The sequence below is a fragment of the Hevea brasiliensis genome, unplaced genomic scaffold (assembly GCF_030052815.1).
Source record: "Hevea brasiliensis isolate MT/VB/25A 57/8 unplaced genomic scaffold, ASM3005281v1 Scaf166, whole genome shotgun sequence".
Lineage (NCBI taxonomy): Eukaryota > Viridiplantae > Streptophyta > Magnoliopsida > Malpighiales > Euphorbiaceae > Hevea > Hevea brasiliensis.
The window spans coordinates 22,350-43,328 of NW_026614659.1; the positions used below are offsets into that span (position 1 = coordinate 22,350).

Genomic DNA, 20,979 nt, shown 5'->3' on the forward strand with positions numbered 1-20,979 from the left:
TTTATTAAAATTTTTAATTTAAGTATTAAAAAACTAAAAAGTCAAGTATTAATTATTGGCAATAATAAAACTAATAAATTTTATTTAAGATATACTTATTAATTATACATATATTATTATTATTAAAAAGTTTTTGTTCAATTTTATGTGGAAAAGAAACAAAATAATAGGTTGTGAGTAGTTGAACGGCTATTTTTACATTTAATGCATTTCAAGGGTTATTTTCTTACTAAAATTATAAATAGAGGCTATCTATGATTGAAGGAAACTTACGACAACCTTCTATTTGAGAATTTATTGATTTAAATTTTTCTACTCTTTTTTTTTTCTAGAATTTGAGTCATTCCAATTAATTTCTTGAAGGCTTTATTTATGAACTATAAAGTAAGGTTATTAAGTATATTTATTAATTATATTTTTTAAATAATTTTATTATAAATTAATTAAAAAAATCACTATTAAAACAAAAGAAAATTTATTTAATATATATATATATATATATATATATATATATATATATATATATATATATATATATATATATATACTATCAAGCAAATTTTTATCTGTCAAAGATAGGATTAAATTTGGATAACACTAAAAAGAGATAAGATTAGTGCAAAGACTAGATCCAACAAAACTAAGTAAAGAATTCCCTATATATAGCACGGTATTTACCTAATTTTGAAAACCTATTTTTCACAGAAACAATATTACGTAAAGATAATTAGCTAATATCTTATCGGCTTTGCACATAAACAAAAATAACTAACTACTTTTAATGTTCCAAATGGCTATTGTTTGCAGCAAGACTATAAAAAGCCCCAACTACTGCTATTTTTCACTTGATGAAAGCTATTTGGAAATAAAATAGTTAGAAAGGGAGAAAATCAGTCTGAACGTAATAAAATAGTTTAGAGTGATACATTTTCCAAATAGGAACAGCCCAATCTTATTAAAAAAAAAAATCACATTTTTTAAATTTTTATAATTTATCTTGCAATTATATATTTTTTAAAATTTTAAACTCTCACATTTATTTACTTTTTCCTCTCAAAGTTGATATTTCGAAACAAAAAAGTTGTTATTGGACATGTTTCAAAATTTTAAATGCAGAACTTTATTTTGCGTAATATTTTTTATTTTCCTATACATGATCCAATATTCCAAAAAAAGAATTCGCAAACAAGCAGCCAACTATCGATATTTAAAGAAAAAGCAGAAAACGTAAAGTGTGTAGAACACATTGCCAACGTAGAAGGCCAGTTTGATCACCAAGCCATGAAACTGCAGGCGCCAAGTTGACACCCACATCCGTCAAGGGAGGTACTGCCACCGGCTGCAGAAAACAAAAACCAAAGGAGAGAAACTAGGTCTTCTAAAGTAAGTCTGAGGAAATTCCTACCTCCATCGTGAACTCACATACGATATGAATGATGAAAATTTTCAATTCATTATGCTTTAAATTAGTGCATTATTTTCCCCATTTGAATATAAGAGTTCACTAAGTTCACATAAACTCGTTGAATTGACATGCGCTGATAAGTTCTTCCATATCATAGTGTTTCTGTGACTTATCTGTACTGATCTCCGAGATAAGAAGGTCTAGCTCTTTCTGATCAATCACGTCGAAACACCCAAAGTGGCGATGTCTAAATACCTTCAATTTCAACACACTGGATTTTAACCAAGAAAAAGGTCCCATGTTTTCCTCATCGTACCACATAGGACCCTCAGTTTTGGACCATGCCTCAACATGTCGATTGATGAAAGAACATTGACAGAATCTTTCCTCTTGAGCATAAAGCATTCGAACCCCGCAACTGATAACATTAGAACAAACTAAACGATAACCGTTCATATCTTCAGGGTGGAATTCCACGAGAAGCTTACTGTATTTGCCAAACCAATCATCTCTTGTAACATCCACAAAGGGATCATACCCAAAGAATGTATGAGCTGTTCCACAATCCTCTCCCTCCCAATAATTCCTACCATAGCAACCACCAAAATAGCAGTAGAGATCGTTGCAGTCACCATGATCATTTCTGAAATGGTATCTGCATTTAACTTGGAAACCAAGGTCGTTTGTGCTCTGGTTGTTAAAAGCAATAACAGCACACAGGGCAAAACCTAAGAACTCACTGTTAGCCCAATGTGAAGGCAGCTGGATTGTCATGGACAATCCCCAACTTTGATGGCTGAACCACTTTGGAATACTACTTCCAGGGAAGCAAAAACCAGATTCCCCTGCTCGCACAGAAGGCATCTGCACCACAAAAATCATGATTTTTAACATGGGAGATGGTCGGTTAAAATAAATAAACATTAGAAGAAGGGGGTGGGGCGGTGGGGGTTTGGGGGCGAGGGGATGGAGGAGAGAGAGACCTGATTGTGCAATCTTTTTGAATAAAGCTGAAATTTTGTTAGTGCATATGTCATGATGTTGTGCTTTCCAACTGCATGCAAGTTTCCGCAATTAGTGAAAAGGAATTCAAAAATGTTTCCCTCGACTATAGTCGAATCAATTATTGACACAGATTGGAGTGAGAAACAGTTATCTGCATCTAATTTTGTCAACTGGGGTGGAAGTGCTGTTATTGAACGTAGCAACTTGCAATCCCTCAAACCGAGGTATTGCAGCTCTGTGAGCATTGTGATGCTACAAGGTAGGTGACAAAAAGAGTTTCCACTCAGATCTAATACTTCTAGTGAGAACAAGTAGCCGATGCAGTCAGGGATGTAGACCATCCCACAACCAGTTAGATATAGCTTCCTCAGGTATTGTAAATGTGAACCTGAACTGTCTATAATTGACATCAGTTCTGCCAATCCTTGAATTCTTTTGCAGTTTCTCAATTCCAAGCTAGAAAGCCCCTTTAAATTTTCAATTGGGGAGGGTAAATTCATCATGGCTGTTCCATCTAAATAAAGGCATCTTAATGATCCCATTGCCTCCAAAATTTCCGGAAAACATTCAAATATGGAGCAGCCTGAGAGAATAAGCTTTTGCAAAGATTTCAACTTACAAATGCAACTTGGAAGAATACGAAACTTTTTGCAATTTTGCATGCTCAATTCAACGAGTTCAGAGCAATACTCGATTGATGATGGAATTTCCTCTATTGCTGTCCCACATAAGAACAACTTCTTTATGCTTTTTGAAACCTCTGGAAACTTGTTTATACTTGAGCAGCCAGAGACAATAAGCTTTTCAAGTGATGCCAACTTAGAAATGGTACAAGGAATATTCTTAAGCCTTTTACAGTTCTTCAGATCCAAACAAGAGAGTTTGGAGAGCTCACCAATTGCCGAGGGGAGTTCTTCTATTCCAGTTTCACTTAAGTACAAGAATTGGATATTAGTTGAAATGTCCGGAAACTTGGTGATAGATGAGCAGCCAGAAAAATTGGTAGTCCGAAGGAATTTCAACAAATGCAAGCTCTCTGGAAGATCCCACATTTGTTTACAATCCTTCATATTTAGTGCAACGAGTCCACTGAGATGCCCAATTGATTTGGAAAGGTGTACTATTGCAGTCCCATTTAAATTTAAATACGTTATATTCTCTGAAATCTCTGGACACTCCCTAAGATTTGTGCAGCCGGAAAGGTTAAGAGTCTTAAGTGATCTCAATTTAATGCCACTAGGGAGGCTCACAACACTTGTGCAGCATCTCATACTCAAAAATGTAAGTTTGTCTAGAAACCGAATAGAAGAGGGGACTTCCACCAAGCTAGTGCAGTAATCCAAATTCACTCTTTCAAGATTCTTGGCTTGTGAGAGGTCTGGAAATGTGGTCAAGTGCTCAGAATTACTAAGGCTGATCTCTTCCAAACTCGCAAGATTCTACAAAAAACCATATGATTAAGTACAACAAATTAGCACACACTCACCCTACAATGCATTTTTGACAAGAAGTAGGGAAAAAAAGGGAATTGAGATAAATAATACAGAATACCTGCACTCCTTCCCATAGTTTTTTAACGCAGCTGTTAGGCAAGTTAAGTTGAACAAGATTCTCTGCTTGAAAATTGGGCGTCAGAGAGCTCAGAGGATATCTATCCCAATGAAGATACCTCAACTCATCAGAAAGAAACTCAAGGCCATCAGGCAGATGCACTTTACACCTATTTCCAACTATAGAATTATGGATTTTGAGTAGTCTAAGATTATACATCCTCATGAAGGCTTTGGAACTCAAGTACATTTCTCCGATTTTAGCTGTGTCTAAGAATATTCCCTCAACTTTTTCAGATCCCTGAACATCACAACAAAGAAAAAATAAAGCATAAGTTACACAAATATGCAAAGATGAAGGGGAAAAATATATATATACATATGTATGTATATACATATGTATATATATCATGCATATGGCTCTCACCAGATTTTTGGTCAACACTTGACAAACATCAGTAGGACTCCACAATCTACTGCGCTTGCCCAACTCTTTAACAGATTCTTGGCGAACAATTTCATGAGCCAATTCTTGCAGCAAGTTATGCATCTCCAACTTGTTTCCTAGGATGGTAATAAGGCATTTATCAACAAGAACACTAATTCCAATGCCTGCTGAGAAACCACAACCATTTAGTATTCTCTTTACGAAGTCAATTTGTTGCCCCTTGAAAAAACATGCAATATCAAGAAATATATTTTTCTCTTCGTCATCTAGCGCATCAAAACTTATTCTCAACATATGAAAAATTTTAGGCTGAGGAATTCTTCCAAGTTTATCCAATGCGCTTTCCCAATCTTCTCTCCTTCTGTCAAACAGGAAGGAACCCAAAACTTTAAGTGCCAAGGGGTTTCCTTGAGCATAGTTCACCACCTTATTTGATAGCTCCAATCTATCAGAAGTGGGATAATTTTTCTTAAAAGCATTCAAACTGAACAATTGAAGAGCTTCATCATTATCTAATCCCTCAACTTCATATGTTTTATCAACTCTATTCTCGAGAACATGCCTATCTCTAGATGTCACAATAACTCTACTTCCCAAAGCAAAATCACATCTTCCAATTAGGACTTCTAGCTGATCCACATCATTCAAATCATCAAGGACAAGCAATACCCTTTTGTTGCGGATCCTGTCCTTAATGAAAATAGATTCTACATTGAGAGTGATAGTACGTAAATTTTCCTCCTCTAACAATTCAGAAAGAAGCTTTTCTCTTAAACGACCTAGCCCCTCAAATTGTTTTGATTCTTCCCTTATATTCTCAAGAAAAATGCAAGCATCAAATTGATTTGAGAGAGTGTTGAAAATAGCTCTAGCAATAGTTGTTTTACCTATGCCAGCCATACCCCAAATTCCTACAATACGAACACTTGTCAACCCAATGCATAACAAATTTTTAATCAGTCTAATGTGTGAGTCTATTCCAATCAGACCCTTTGAATCTCCTGAGGATGCATGATTCAATTTCCCCAAAATATGTTCCACAACTTCTTTCACAAGTTTAGCCTCAGACCTAACAAAATTAAAAGAGCTGAGACAAAAAGTATAATAAAGAGAAAAAAAAAATTAATGAAAGGTTTATTCTAAACACACAATTTTACAACAAGAGAATTAACTACATCAAAAGTCCTTATATTGTACACTTATAATCAATAAAGTCCAGATCCTTTTTTTTTTTCCTTTCATCAAGTCCTGAAACCTTGTTAAATTAACACCATTAGTTCTATCCATTAATTAGGTATTGCCGCGTATAAGTCAAATTGCAATTATTTTCTTCCTTTTTTCCCCACATCAGCCTTCTACACAGCAAAAAAATATGAAAAAGGAAAAACATTTATAAGCATATAAAAAAATTTTCCTGCATATGTTTAATCACTCATGAAATTTAAAGAGTGAGAAAAGACATACATTTTTTTTTTTGGTCTAGGTTCCTCATTTGTTTTCTGAAATAAAACACTATTTTTGTTGAGTATAAAGATTTTTTTAGGGGGAAAAATTGTTGTCATTCAATATCCAAAAGACAGTATTGAACATAATTTCTCAATGGTTTAGGAATCATCATCTATGTTTAAAACAAATTTGGAATGTTACAACATATTTTCTTTAACAAAAGTTGATGGTTTTGTTTCAAAATAAACTGAATAAGTACATTTCCAGTCCTCTTTTTCAAATACTTCCATTTTTGAAATCAAACATTTTAGTTCTTGAATTATGGAATATTAAACATTTTGATTTCTTAATGAATTAACAAACAAAGTCAAAAGAGAATATATTCTTTTGGTGAAGTAAATCCATTCTGGTCCACAGAAGGAAATGGATGGACAGATTTTACATGATGAAATCTCGGCCACTAAATTTGAATTTAATGGTTGAGATGGGATAAACGTAATAAGTCACATTTATGTAAACCTGACAACACACACAAGCATGGCACTTGTTTGCTAGCTCAACTCGAGTGGATTTCATGAATTACGACCCATGATTTTACTAACAAAAAAGCTATTTCTGAGTCCATTTGGTGCCCATTCTGTTTTTTGCTTTAAAGGTGAAAAACATATTATTACAACCATTTGAAAACTAGAAAAGTGGATTTTACTTGTTTTATCTACTTGTTTTCCAACAATTTTTCAGTATCAAGCAAAAACAACAAAAAATAGACAAAATAATTGATACCAAATAGGATCTTAGATGTATGTATTTTGCTTTCTATTGTAAAATTAATTGTCAATTACATTTACATTTGCATAAAAATACCACAAAGTTTATTTTATAATATTCCTTTATATTTATGAAACCTTAAAAATGAAAATAAAAAACATATAAAGGAATTGACACATACCTTATCACACGGGAATCCCATCCTGATATACTGGCAACTTTCATCAAGTCAGCCCTCCAATGGGGCATCCTTTCCATTTTCTCCTTAAAGTTCTTTTCAAGCTCAATAAATGCATCTCCAAAGCTGCCACTTAGTCCTTCAACATCAGATGGATCTACATGGTAAAAGATTGGTAAAACCGTCTGACCATAAATTTCCTTGCATTCAAGTATCTTTGCCATTTCATCCAAGCACCATGGAGAAGATGCATAATTTTTGGAGAAAATGATTACAGAAATCATTGATTCTTCAATTGTTCTCAAAAGGCCTGGTGTTATTTCTTCCCCTCTTTCAAGGTCATTGTCTATGAAGGTCTTGATTTTTTTGCGACATAAAGCATCATAGAGATGGCTAGTAAAATTATCACGGGTATCCTCTCCTCTAAAGCTAAGGAACACATCATACTTTTGTTTTCGAGCCATGGAGGAAGATGCCATAATGGACTGTTACAATATACTGGTGACCAAAAAATCACTTCAAGTTGGAATTCAGCAAAGGCTCCCTCGTCTCCTGGGAAACTAAAATAAAGAAATCAACATTAATAACCAGTGAACCAAAAGACAAAGAAAGGAACACAGAAAGAGAGAATAGAAATATGGTCTTGGCGGATCAAATTGGAGCTATTTTATTCAATCCACAATTTATGGAACGAGATTAGCCCATCCAATACAATGCATAGTGGTAACAAAAAAACATCTAAACCAATTGATGTAAATGCAAAAATTCTTAGACACCAATTATATACATAGTAAATTCCCTCAAAAGAATTTGAATCTTCCAACTCTATCAAGAAAGTGTTCCAATATATATATATATATATATATATATAGTCATTGTTTTTAAAGCAATTGCATGTAAATACAATCATATATATATAAAAAAAAAAAAAGAAAAGAAAGATTAAGAGCCAAAAAAATAGAAATATATATTGCTTGCAGTTTGGATCAGTTTATGGTTTTAAATAAGAAAAATTCAATTCAATCTGCAAAAATGCAGTTTGATAAAAAAAAAATTCCAACCCAATCCATCAACACTTATATAATTGCTGTTTAACTATGGATTAACTTGGTTTGAATCAAATTATGCGGTTTAGGCGATTTTTTAACACCCCTAAATATGAGAAAGAATCCCATAGATGACAAGGAATCAACCACTTCCGAACCAGCAAATTCACCTTATGTTTTCCTTTAACATCATTAAACATCTAAATTTGTTTAGTATGATTAAAATAATATTTTTCGTGCCCAATTATTGTTTGAAACTTTTCTTTCTTTTTTTTCTTAAACTGAAACTTTATATTCCCTTCTACTAAATTCTACAGAGTCTTAACAATTTTCTAATCTGAAACACGATTGATTAAACCCAACTACCCAACTTCACATCCCTTCCCAAAAAGAATTCCAAGCTCAAACTAAAGTTGAAGTTCAAATCAAAGCCATCAAATGAGAAAGAGAGGAACCCAATATGCATATCGATCAAAAAATGCATAAAGCAAAGAGTTAAAATGAATACCTTGATGATTAGAAGCTTGATTTACAGTGAAAAGATCATAAAGGCAACATTTTTTTTTTTTTTTGCTTCGATCAGGTAATAGCGCAAACAAGAAAAAGAGAAAGATAATTCGTCAATCCAATTTGGGTAGTGACTGTCTCTAACTCCGAGAAAGTACTTCCAATCTTCCATCAGCGGAAGTAGGCATTGGGTGCCTCTCACTATCGAACAAAGACTTTGGGAGCAACCTCACAATATTAAACCGAGTAAACGGTCAGCATTATATTATATTATTTTATTTTATTTTATTTTATTTTTATTAATTACCATTTAGTACTGAGTCGGTATTTATATTTTTAAAATTTAATTTAAACTTAAGTAATATAAGATTTTTTTATGAATTTTAATAATTAATTTTTAAATTATTTATATTAATATAATATTTATTAAATTAAAAAATTATATTTTTATTAATTAATAATTTCAAGTAAATAACTTTTAAAATGATATATACAATTTTAATTATTATAATTATAAGTAGATGAAAAATAAATTTATACTTTTCTCAATAAAAATTAAATTAATTAAAAATATATAATTTTAATATAATAAATATCTTATCAGTAAAAAAAATTAAAAAATAACTACTAAATATCACAGAAAATTTTTTATTGAAAATTAAAACTTTTATATTACAAATTAAATTTTAAATATCTCATTACTATATATCCTTAAATTAATTTATTTTGATTGTATGTTTATTTTAATTTTATTTTAAATTTTATTTTAAAAATAGTAATATTTTATTAAAAAAAATGAAATTCTAAATTGAATGCTACAGATGGTGTTTGGCACGCTGCACCCACAGGATTTGACAACTGGCAGCGATATTAGTGATACTTCATTTTTATTTCGAACACCTATATTTTCTAATGTTAAATTATTGTGAGTTTTTTTTTTACTTTTTAATTTTAAATTTTCTTTAATTAATTTAACGTATTCAAATTTGAGTTTCACTGTTTTGAGGAGAATGAGATATATCTTATTAATTTATTTTATTTTAAATTATTGAAATATTTTATTATTATACTCAATATTTACTTAAAAAATATAACATTATTTAAATATTTTTATATAATTCAAATAACATATAACTAAATTATCAATTCAACACATTTTATGTTTTTATATATATATAAATAAATTTATTAACAACATGAACTTAGAAAATACAATTTTTTAATTCAAAATAAACTAAAACTAATTCTACAATATCATGACATTTGGACATTGCACGAGCCTAATAATTAACCAAGGCATGATAATTAAAAGAACAAAAGGAAATTCTCCCTTTCTTGTTACACTCATTTTATATAAGTAATTTAGAGTAGTTTTGTATTTATTTTCTCTTTATAATTAAATACTTTATATATTTTTAGTTTTATTTTTGTTAAATTGTCAATTTTAATTATTTTATATTTGATTTTTAAAATTTTGATATTTTTAATAGGTTTTTGTGGTGAATTGAAGGTTAATGATGTATTAGGAGATGATTTGAAAATGATTGGAAGCTTGAAGAATGGAAAAAAATGATTTTGTATAAAAATAAATAAAAGAGAGATAAGAGAAAGCCGGATTAATTGTTATAATAATATATTTTTAAAAATTATTTTATAACTTTAATGTAAATTTGAAATTATCCATCAAATTAGTGTTTGTTTAAGAAAAAAAATTCAATTAAAAAAAGCAATTTCAAAGGTATTTAATAAAGAAATGGTCAATTAAAAAAACAATTTCATACGCATCAAATGTGTCAGTTTAGATGCTTAGAAACTACTAATCCAATGAATTTTTTAAGATATTTTAGATTTCTTATAAAAATGCTATTTAAAATAATATTTTTTTTAAGTATATATTAGATTGCCTCAAAATGTGTTAGAATATTAGAACGCTTAAATTGCATATAATTTATTGCATTCTTTAACCTTTTAAATTATACATTATTACTTTATGTTTTAGTCTTTATTTTTTTTTTCACTGCAAAACAAATGGAGGTTTACTATAAAATTATACATTTTTCATTGTATTTTAGTCTTTAACTTAATAAGTTAAATTATATTTTAATATCTAAAATTTAAAATTATATTATATTTATCTTTTGAATTATTATTTTAGGACCCATTGCTATCACTATGCTAAAAAAAATAAACAACTAGAGCCTCAAATGTTTTTAAACCTATTTAATGTGTTTTTAATTAAAATTCAAACTTTAATTTCATAAATTTTAAAAAAATCCAATACAATTAAATTAAAGTTTATTAATTAAATTATTATTTTTGGGTGTGTGACAATAAAAATAATTTGACATAAAAAAATAATACACAATTGCTTATATTATGTCTCTTTCTCAATTAAAAAAAAATCCTTGGTCTGCAACTTATTAATTATTTTTAAATAGATTTAGTCAACTACATTATTTATATATTAAATTATTTATATTATTCTATATTATTTATATGTGTTTACAATTATATTATCATAAAATAATTTTATTGACTTAATACAAATATTTTTCTTATTTAATTGAATTGTGGAATCATTTTCAAATTTTTAGTTTCAAAAATCTTTATCCTTTTTCCAGCCTGCTTACTTACCTTGTACTAATCAGATTATGATAATCTACGTGCAATATTGTGGATGCTCTATGTAAACAAATTCCCTACGCTCTCTTGCCAATTTTTTTATTTTTAATGCTGCAGTGATGTGCACTCTTGAAATTGCCAGTTAATATGACATTCTATGTGTAATTTTTCTGCTCTTGTTGAATGATATAACAATACACTGAACGTTGTGCAATACTCTTAAGATTAGTGCAAAGACTAGATCCAACAGAGCTAAGTAAAGAATCCTCTATATATAGCACGTTATTTATCTAATTTTGAAAATCTATTTTTCACAGAAACAATATTACGTATAAAGGTAATTAGCTAATATCTTATAGGGTTTGCACATAAACAAAAATAACTAACTACTTTTAATGTTCCAAATGGCTATTGTTTGTAGCAAGACTATAAAAAGCCCTAACTACTGACATTTTTCCAAATAGGAACACGCCCAATCTTATTAAAAAAAAAATCACATTTTTTAAATTTTTATAATTTATCTTGCAATTATATATTTTTTAAAATTTAAAACTCTCACATTTATTTATTTTTTCCTCTAAAAATTGATATTTCGAAACAAAAAAGTTGTTATTGGACATGTTTCAAAATTTTAAATGCAGAAATTTATTTTGCGTAATATTTTTTATTTTCCTGTACATGATCCAATATTCAAAGAAAAGAATTCGCAAACAAGCAGCCAACTATCGATATTTAAAGAAAAAGCAGAAAACGTGAAGTGTGTAGAACACATTGCCAACATAGAAGGCCGGTTTGATCACCAAGCCATGAAACTGCAGGCACCAAGTTGACACCCACATCCGTCAAGGGAGGTACTACCACCGGCTGCAGAAAACAAAAAACAAAAGAGAGAAACTAGGTCTTCTAAAGTAAGTCTGAGGAAATTCCTACCTCCATCGTGAACTCACACACGATATGAATATAAGAGTTCACTAAGTCCAAAAAAACTCCTGACATGACATGCGCTGATAAGTTCTTCCATATCATGGTCTTTCTGTGACTTATCTGTACTGATCTCCGAGATAAGAAGGTCTAGCTCTTTCTGATCAATCACGTCGAAACACCCAAAGTGGCGATGTCTAAATACCTCCAATTTCAACACTCTGTATTTTAACCAAGAAATAATATCCTCATCGATGAAAGAACATCGACAGATTCTTTTCTCTTGAGAATAAAGCATTCGAACCCCGCAACTGATAACATTAGAACAAACTAAAGGATAACCGTTCATATCTTCAGGGTAGAATTCCACGAGAAGCTTACTGTATTTGCCAAACCAATCATCTCTTGTAACATCCACAAAGGGATCATACCCAAAGAATGTATGAGCTGTTCCACAATCCTCTCCCTCCCAGTAATTCCTACCATAGCAACCACCAAAATAGCAGTAGAGATCGTTGCAGTCACCATGATCATTTCTGAAATGGTATCTGCATTTAACTTGGAAACCAAGGTCGTTTGTGCTCTGGTTGTTGAAAGCAATAACAGCACACAGGGCAAAACCTAAGAACTCACTATTAGCCCAATGTGAAGGCAGCTGGATTGTCATCGACAATCCCCAACTTTGATGGCTGAACCACTTTGGAATACTACTTCCAGGGAAGCAAAAACCAGATTCCCCTGCTCGCACAGAAGGCATCTGCACCACAAAAATCATGATTTTTAACATGGGAGATGGTCGGTTAAAATAAATAAACATTAGAAGAAGGAGAGGGGGGGGGGGGGGGGGGTGTGGGTTGGGGTGGGGTTTGGCGGGGGAGGGGAGGGAGGAGAGAGAGACCTGATTGTGCAATCTTTTTGAATAAAGCTGAAATTTTCTTAGTGCATATGCCATGATGTCGTGCTTTGCAACTGCATCCAAGTTTCCGCAATTAGTGAAAAGGAATTCAAAAATGTTTCCCTCAACTATAGTCGAATCAATTATTGACACAGATTGGAGTGAGAAACAGTTATCTGCATCTAATTTTGTCAACTGGGGTGGAAGTGCTGTTATTGAACGTAGCCACTTGCAATCCCTCAAACCGAGGTATTGCAGCTCTGTGAGCATTCTGATGCTATGAGGTAGGTCACTAAAAGAGTTTCCACTTAGATCTAATACTTCTAGGGAGAACAAGTAGCCGATGCAGTTGGGGATGTAGAACATCCCACAACCAGTTAGATATAGCTTCCTCAGGTATTGTAAATGTGAACCTGAACTGTCTATAATTGAGATCAGTTCTGCCAATCCTTGAATTCTTTTGCAGTTTCTCAATTCCAAGCTAGAAAGCCCCGTCAAATTTTCAATTGGGGAGGGTAAATTCATTATGGCTGTTCCATCTAAATAAAGGCATCTTAATGATCCCATTGCCTCCAAAATTTCCGGAAAACATTCAAATATGGAGCAGCCTGAGAGAATAAGCTTTTGCAAAGATTTCAACTTACAAATGCAACTTGGAAGAATACGAAACTTTTTGCAATTGTGCATGCTCAATTCAATAAGTTCAGAGCAATACTCGATTGATGATGGAATTTCCTCTATTGCTGTCCCACATAAGAACAACTTCTTTATGCTTTTTGAAACCTCTGGAAACTTGTTTATACTTGAGCAGCCAGAGACGATAAGCTTTTCAAGTGATGCCAACTTAGAAATGGTACAAGGAATATTCTTAAGCCTTTTACAGTTCTTCAGATCCAAACAAGAGAGTTTGGAGAGCTCACCAATTGTCGAGGGGAGTTCTTCTATTCCAGTTTCACTTAAGTACAAGAATTGGATATTAGTTGAAATGTCCGGAAACTTGGTGATAGATGAGCAGCCAGAAAAATTGGCAGTCCGAAGGAATTTCAACAAATGCAAGCTCTCTGGAAGATCCCATAGTTGTTTACAATCCTTCATATTCAGTGCAACGAGTCCACTGAGATGCCCAATTGATTTGGGAAGGTGTCCTAGTGCAGTCCCATTTAAATTTAAATACGTTATATTCTCTGAAATCTCTGGACACTCCCTAAGATTTGTGCAGCCAGAAAGGTTAAGAGTCTTAAGTGATCTCAATTTAATGCCACTAGGGAGGCTCACAACACTTGTGCAGCATCTCATACTCAAAAATGTAAGTTTGTCTAGAAACCGAATAGAAGAGGGGACTTCCACCAAGCTAGTGCAGTAATCCAAATTCACTCTTTCAAGATTCTTGGCTTGTGAGAGGTCTGGAAATGTGGTCAAGTGCTCAGAATTACTAAGGTTGATCTCTTCCAAACTCGCAAGATTCTACAAAAACCATATGATTAAGTACAACAAATTAGCACACACTCACCCTACAATGCATTTTTGACAAGAAGTAGAGAAAGAAAAGGGAATTGAGATAAATAATACAGAATACCTGCACTCCTTCCCATAGTTTTTTAACGCAGCTGTTAGGCAAGTTAAGTTGAACAAGATTCTCTGCTTGAAAATTGGGAGTCAGAGAGCTCAGAGGATATCTATCCCAATGAAGATACCTCAACTCATCAGAAAGAAACTCAAGGCCATCAGGCAGATGCACTTTACACTTATTTCCAACTATAGAATTATGGATTTTGAGTAGTCTAAGATTATACATCCTCATGAAGGCTTTGGAACTCAAGTACATTTCTCCGATTTTAGCTGTGTCTAAGAATATTCCCTCAACTTTTTCAGATCCCTGAACATCACAACAAAGAAAAAATAAAGCATAAGTTACACAAATATGCAAAGATGAAGGGGAAAAATATATATATACATATGTATGTATATACACATGTATATATATCATGCATATGGCTCTCACCAGATTTTTGGTCAACACTTGACAAACATCAGTAGGACTCCACAATCTACTGCGCTTGCCCAACTCTTTAACAGATTCTTGGCGAACAATTTCATGAGCCAATTCTTGCAGCAAGTTATGCATCTCCAACTTGTTTCCTAGGATGGTAATAAGGCATTTATCAACAAGAACACTAATTCCAATGCCTGCTGAGAAACCACAACCATTTAGTATTCTCTTTACGAAGTCAATTTGTTGCCCCTTGAAAAAACATGCAATATCAAGAAATATATTTTTCTCTTCGTCATCTAGCGCATCAAAACTTATTCTCAACATATGAAAAATTTTAGGCTGAGGAATTCTTCCAAGTTTATCCAATGCGCTTTCCCAATCTTCTCTCCTTCACAAAGCAGGAAGGAACCCAAAACTTTAAGTGCCAAGGGGTTTCCTTGAGCATAGTTCACCACCTTATTTGATAGCTCCAATCTATCAGAAGTGGGATAATTTTTCTTAAAAGCATTCAAACTGAACAATTGAAGAGCTTCATCATTATCTAATCCCTCAACTTCATATGTTTCATCAACTCTATTCTCGAGAACATGCCTATCTCTAGATGTCACAATAACTCTACTTCCCAAAGCAAAATCACATCTTCCAATTAGGACTTCTAGCTGATCCACATCATTCAAATCATCAAGGACAAGCAATACCCTTTTGTTGCGGATCCTGTCCTTAATGAAAATAGATTCTACATTGAGAGTGATAGTACGTAAATTTTCCTCCTCTAACAATTCAGAAAGAAGCTTTTCTCTTAAACGACCTAGCCCCTCAAATTGTTTTGATTCTTCCCTTATATTCTCAAGAAAAATGCAAGCATCAAATTGATTTGAGAGAGTGTTGAAAATAGCTCTAGCAATAGTTGTTTTACCTATGCCAGCCATACCCCAAATTCCTACAATACGAACACTTGTCAACCCAATGCATAACAAATTTTTAATCAGTCTAATGTGTGAGTCTATTCCAATCAGACCCTTTGAATCTCCTGAGGATGCATGATTCAATTTCCCCAAAATATGTTCCACAACTTCTTTCACAAGTTTAGCCTCAGACCTAACAAAATTAAAAGAGCTGAGACAAAAAGTATAATAAAGAGAAAAAAAAAAAATAATGAAAGGTTTCTTCTAAACACACAATTTTACAACAAGAGAATTAACTATATCAAAAGTCCTTATATTGTACACTTATTATCAATAAAGTCCACATCCTTTTTTTTCCTTTCATCAAGTCCTGAAACCTTGTTAAATTAACACCATTAGTTCTATCCATTAATTAGGTATTGCCGCGTATAAGTCAAATTGCAATTATTTTCTTCCTTTTTTCCCCACATCAGCCTTCTACACAGCAAAAAAATATGAAAAAGGAAAAACATTTATAAGCATATAACAAAATTTTCCTTCATTTGTTTAATCACTCAACAGAAATTTAAAGAGTGAGAAAAGACATACATTTTTTTTTTTTGTCTAGGTTCCTCATTTGTTTTCTGAAATAAAACACTACTTTTGTTGAGTATAAAGATTTTTTTAGGGGGAAAAATTGTTGTCATTCAATATCCAAAAGACAGTATTGAACATAATTTCTCAATGGTTTAGGAATCATCATCCATGTTTAAAACAAATTTGGAATGTTACAACATATTTTCTTTAACAAAAGTTGATGGTTTTGTTTCAAAATAAACTGAATAAGTACATTTCTAGTCCTCTTTTTCAAATACTTCCATTTTTGAAATCAAACATTTTAGTTCTTGAATTATGGAATATTAAACATTTTGGTTTCTTAATGAATTAACAAACAAAGTCAAAAGAGAATATATTCTTTTGGTGAAGGAAAGCCATTCTGGTCCACAGAAGGAAATGGATGGCCAGATTTTACATAGATGAAATCTTGGCCGCTAAATTTGAATTTAATGGTTGAGATGGGATAAACGTAATAAGTCACATTTATGTAAACCTGACAACACACACAAGCATGGCACTTGTTTGCTAGCTCAACTCAAGTGGATTTCATGAATTATGACCCACGATTTTTCTAACAAAAAAGCTATTTTTGAGTCCATTTGGTGCCCATTCTGTTTTTTGCTTTAAAGGTGAAAAACATGTTATTACAACCATTTGAAAACTAGAAAAGTGGATTTTACTTGTTTTATCTACTTGTTTTCCAACAATTTTTCAGTATCAAGCAAAAACTACAAAAAATAGACAAAATAATTGATACCAAATAGGGTCTTAGATGTATGTATTTTGCTTTTTATTGTAAAATTAATTGTCAATTACATTTACATTTGCATAAAAATATCACAAAGTTTATTTTATAATATTCCTTTATATTTATGAAACCTTAAAAATGAAAATAAAAAAAACATAAAGGAATTGACACATACCTTATCACACGGGAATCCCATCCTGATATATTGGCAACTTTCATCAAGTCAGCCCTCCAATGGGGCATCCTTTCCATTTTCTCCTTAAAGTTCTTCTCAAGCACAATAAATGCATCTCCAAAGCTGCCACTTAGTCCTTCAACATCAGATGGATCTACACGGTAAAAGATTGGTAAAACCGTCTGACCATAAATTTCCTTGCATTCAAGTATCTTCGCCATTTCATCCAAGCACCATGGAGAAGATGCATAATTTTTGGAGAAAATGATTACAGAAATCATTGATTCTTCAATTGTTCTCAAAAGGCCTGGTGTTATTTCTTCCCCCCTTTCAAGGTCATTGTCTATGAAGGTCTTGATTTTTTTGCGACATAAAGCATCATGGAGATGGCTAGTAAAATTATCACGGGTATCCTCTCCTCTAAAGCTAAGGAACACATCATACTTTCGTTTTCGAGCCATGGAGGAAGATGCCATAATGGACTGTTACAATATACTAGTGATCAAAAAATCACTTCAAGTTGGAATTCAGCAAAGGCTCCTTCGTCTCTTGGGAAACTGAAATAAAGAAATCAACATTAATAACCAGTGAACCAAAAGACAAAGAAAGGAACACAGAAAGAGAGAATAGAAATATGGTCTTGGCGGATAAAATTGGAGCTATTTTATTCAATCCACAATTTATGGATCGAGATTAGCCCATCCAATACAATGCATAGTGGTAACAAAAAAACAGCTAAACCAATTGATGTAAATGCAAAAATTCTTAGACACCAATTATATACATAGTAAATTCCCTCAAAAGAATTTGAATCTTCCAACTCTATTAAGAAAGTGTTCCAATATATATATAGTCATTGTTTTTAAGGCAATTGCATGTAAATACAATCATATATATATATAAAAAAAAAAAAAAAGAAAGAAAGATTAAGAGCCAAAAAAATAGAAATATATATTGCTTGCAGTTTGGATCAGTTTATGGTTTTAAATAAGAAAAATTCAATTCAATCTGTAAAGATGCAGTTTGATAAAAAAAAAAAAAAAATTCCAACCCAATCCATCAACACTTATATAATTGCTGTTTAACTATGGATTAACTTGGTTTGAATCAAATTATGCGGTTTAGGCGATTTTTTAACACCCCTAAATATGAGTAAGAATCGAATTCACCCATAGATAACAAGGAATCAACCACTTCCGAACCAGCAAATTCACCTTATGTTTTCCTTTAACATCATTAAACATCTAAATTTGTTTAGTATGATTAAAATAATATTTTTCGTGCACAATTATTGTTTGAAACTTTTCTTTCTTTTTTTTCTTAAACTGAAACTTTATATTCCCTTCTACTAAATTCTACAGAGTCTTAACAATTTTCTAATCTGAAACACGATTGATTAAACCCAACTAACCAAGTTCACATCCGTTCCCAAAAAGAATTCCAAGCTCAAACTAAAGTTGAAGTTCAAATCAAAGCCATCAAATGAGAAAGAGAGGAACCCAATATGCATATCGATCAAAAAATGCATAAAGCAAAGAATTAAAATGAATACCTTGATGATTAGAACCTTGATTTACAGTGAAAAGATCATAAAGGCAACATTTTTTTTTTTTTGCTTCGATCAGGTAATAGCGCAAACAAGAAAGAGAGAAAGATAATTCGTCAATCCAATTTGGGTAGTGACTGTCTCTAACTCCGAGAAAGTACTTCCAACCTTCCATCAGCTGAAGAAGGCATTGGGTGCCTCTCACTATAGAACAAAGACTTTGGGAGCAACCTCACGATATTTAACCGAGTAAACGGTCAGCATTATTTTATTTTATTTTATTTTATTTTTATTAATTACCATTTAGTACTGAGTCCGTATTTATATTTTTAAAATTTAACTAAATTATTTTTATATATTAATCTATTAATATTATAATCTTTCACTAATTTTTAGAAATATTTCACGGTAAAGTGTCTAAATTTTTAATTTATAATATAAATTTTTAATTTTTAATTTAAATTTAAGTAATATAAGATTTTTTTATGAATTTTAATAATTAATTTTTAAATTATTTATATTAATATAATATTTATTAAATTAAAAAATTATATTTTTATTAATCAATAGTTTCAAGTAAATAAATTTTAAAATAATATATATAATTTTAATTATTATAATTATGAGTAGATGAAAAATAAATTTATATTTTTCTCAATAAAAATTAAATTAATAAAAAAATATATAATTTTAAAATAATAAATATCTTATCAGTAAAAAAAATTAAAAAATAACTACTAAATATCTCAGGAAATTTTTTATTAAAAATTAAAACTTTTATATTACAAATTAAATTTTAAATATCTCGTTACTATATATCCTTAAATTGAGTACCATTTATTTAATTTTTTTAATATATTTTTTTTATTAATAATAAAAATTAAATAAAATAATAAAAAAATTAAATTAACAAAATTAAAACCTATATTTTCCTAACCTGATCATCATCCCTTTCATTCTCCTTTCCTCATCCACTATCTATAATTTCATAATTTTCTCTCACTAAAAAATCTGAGAAAGAAATCGCACCATTTTTTAAGAACTCTTTTTTGAAAAAAAAAAAAATTGCAATGTGCAATTAATAAAAGCAATTACACAACGAAGAAATGTGCAAAAATTAGATGAAACTACTAAGCATTTTAATCAATTATTTATCAATCCCTTAATTATAAGCATTTTAATCAAAATATGTAATTGTTTAAAATTTTAAATATTTATAAGATAAAATTAACTTATAAGTATAAATTTATTTAAATTTTTTATTAAAATTTTAAATTTAAATACATTAAATGGGTAAGATTTGAAACTTATTTTCTTAACAAATTTTAATTGAATTATTTTAAATTATAAATTAACTTAAAATATTTATTAAATATTGTTTTTTGAAACGATTCATTAAATTACTTAAGTTTAAATATATATATAAGTTGGTTTAAATTGGAGTAATCAACTATTCAATCGCATTTTAGAGAATTTATTGGACTATTTCAATTTTTTTTATAGACTTGACAATTAGCAACGATACAATATTGCTATTAATTTATTTTTATTGTATGTTTAATTTAATTTTATTTTAAATTTTATTTTAAAAATATTAATATTTTATTGATGATGCCATGGAGGAAGATGCCATGATGGACTGTTACAATATACTGATGACAAAAAAATCACTTCAAGTTGGAATTCAGCAAAGGCTCCCTCGTCTCTTGGGAAACTGAAATAAAGAAATCAACATTAATAACCGGTGAACCAAAGACAAAGAAAGGAACACAGAAAGAGAGAATAGAAATATGGTCTTGGCGGATCAAATTGAGATTAGCCCATCCAATACAATGCGTGGCGGTAACAGAAAACAGCTAAACCAATAGATGTAAATGTAAAAATTCTTAGACACCAATTATATACATAATTAATTCCCTCAAAAGAATTATATACAATGAGTAAGAATCGAATTCACCCATAGATGCCCATAGATGACAAGGAATCAACCACTTCCGAACCAGCAAATGCACCTTATGTTTTCCTTTAACACCATTAAACATCTAAATTTGTTGAGTATGATTAAAATAATATTTTTCGTGCACAATTATTGTTTGAAACTTTTCTTTCTTTTTTTCTTCAACTGAAACTTTATATTACCTTTTGCTTAATTCTAAAGAGTCTTTAACAATTTTCCAATCTCAAACACGATTGATTAAACCCAATTACCCAAGTTCACATCCCT

General features: G+C 30.8%; 3 protein-coding genes across 5 annotated transcripts; all 3 read right to left on the reverse strand.

Moving 5' to 3' along the window:
* Positions 1-1,096: 1,096 nt before the first annotated feature.
* LOC110650734 (protein SUPPRESSOR OF npr1-1, CONSTITUTIVE 1-like) lies at positions 1,097-18,973 on the reverse strand. Of its 3 annotated transcripts, XM_058141612.1 has the most exons (7): positions 8,355-8,525; positions 6,804-7,360; positions 5,296-5,477; positions 4,388-4,572; positions 3,962-4,261; positions 2,389-3,849; positions 1,097-2,269 (listed from the first exon to the last, which is right to left on the reverse strand). In XM_058141612.1, exons 2-7 carry the CDS (start codon positions 7,277-7,279, stop codon positions 1,511-1,513), a joined length of 3,363 nt encoding a protein of 1,120 aa, XP_057997595.1. In that variant the 5' UTR covers positions 7,280-7,360; positions 8,355-8,525; the 3' UTR covers positions 1,097-1,510. The 3 variants fall into 3 exon arrangements, with proteins under 3 accessions (XP_057997595.1, XP_057997593.1, XP_057997594.1); XM_058141610.1 differs by lacking the exon at positions 8,355-8,525 and adding an exon at positions 18,762-18,973 and having other exon boundaries at positions 4,388-5,477; XM_058141611.1 differs by having other exon boundaries at positions 4,388-5,477; positions 8,355-8,544.
* LOC131176563 (disease resistance-like protein DSC1) lies at positions 11,919-17,291 on the reverse strand. Its single transcript, XM_058141613.1, has 5 exons — positions 17,210-17,291; positions 14,794-14,978; positions 14,368-14,667; positions 12,795-14,255; positions 11,919-12,653 (listed from the first exon to the last, which is right to left on the reverse strand). The coding sequence occupies exons 2-5, from the start codon at positions 14,914-14,916 to the stop codon at positions 11,919-11,921; spliced, it is 2,619 nt and encodes an 872-aa protein (XP_057997596.1). The 5' UTR covers positions 14,917-14,978; positions 17,210-17,291.
* Positions 15,102-17,685, reverse strand: LOC131176564 (disease resistance protein RPV1-like). The gene is made up of 2 exons (XM_058141614.1): positions 17,210-17,685; positions 15,102-15,882 (listed from the first exon to the last, which is right to left on the reverse strand). The coding sequence occupies exons 1-2, from the start codon at positions 17,683-17,685 to the stop codon at positions 15,102-15,104; spliced, it is 1,257 nt and encodes a 418-aa protein (XP_057997597.1).
* Positions 18,974-20,979: the final 2,006 nt, after the last annotated feature.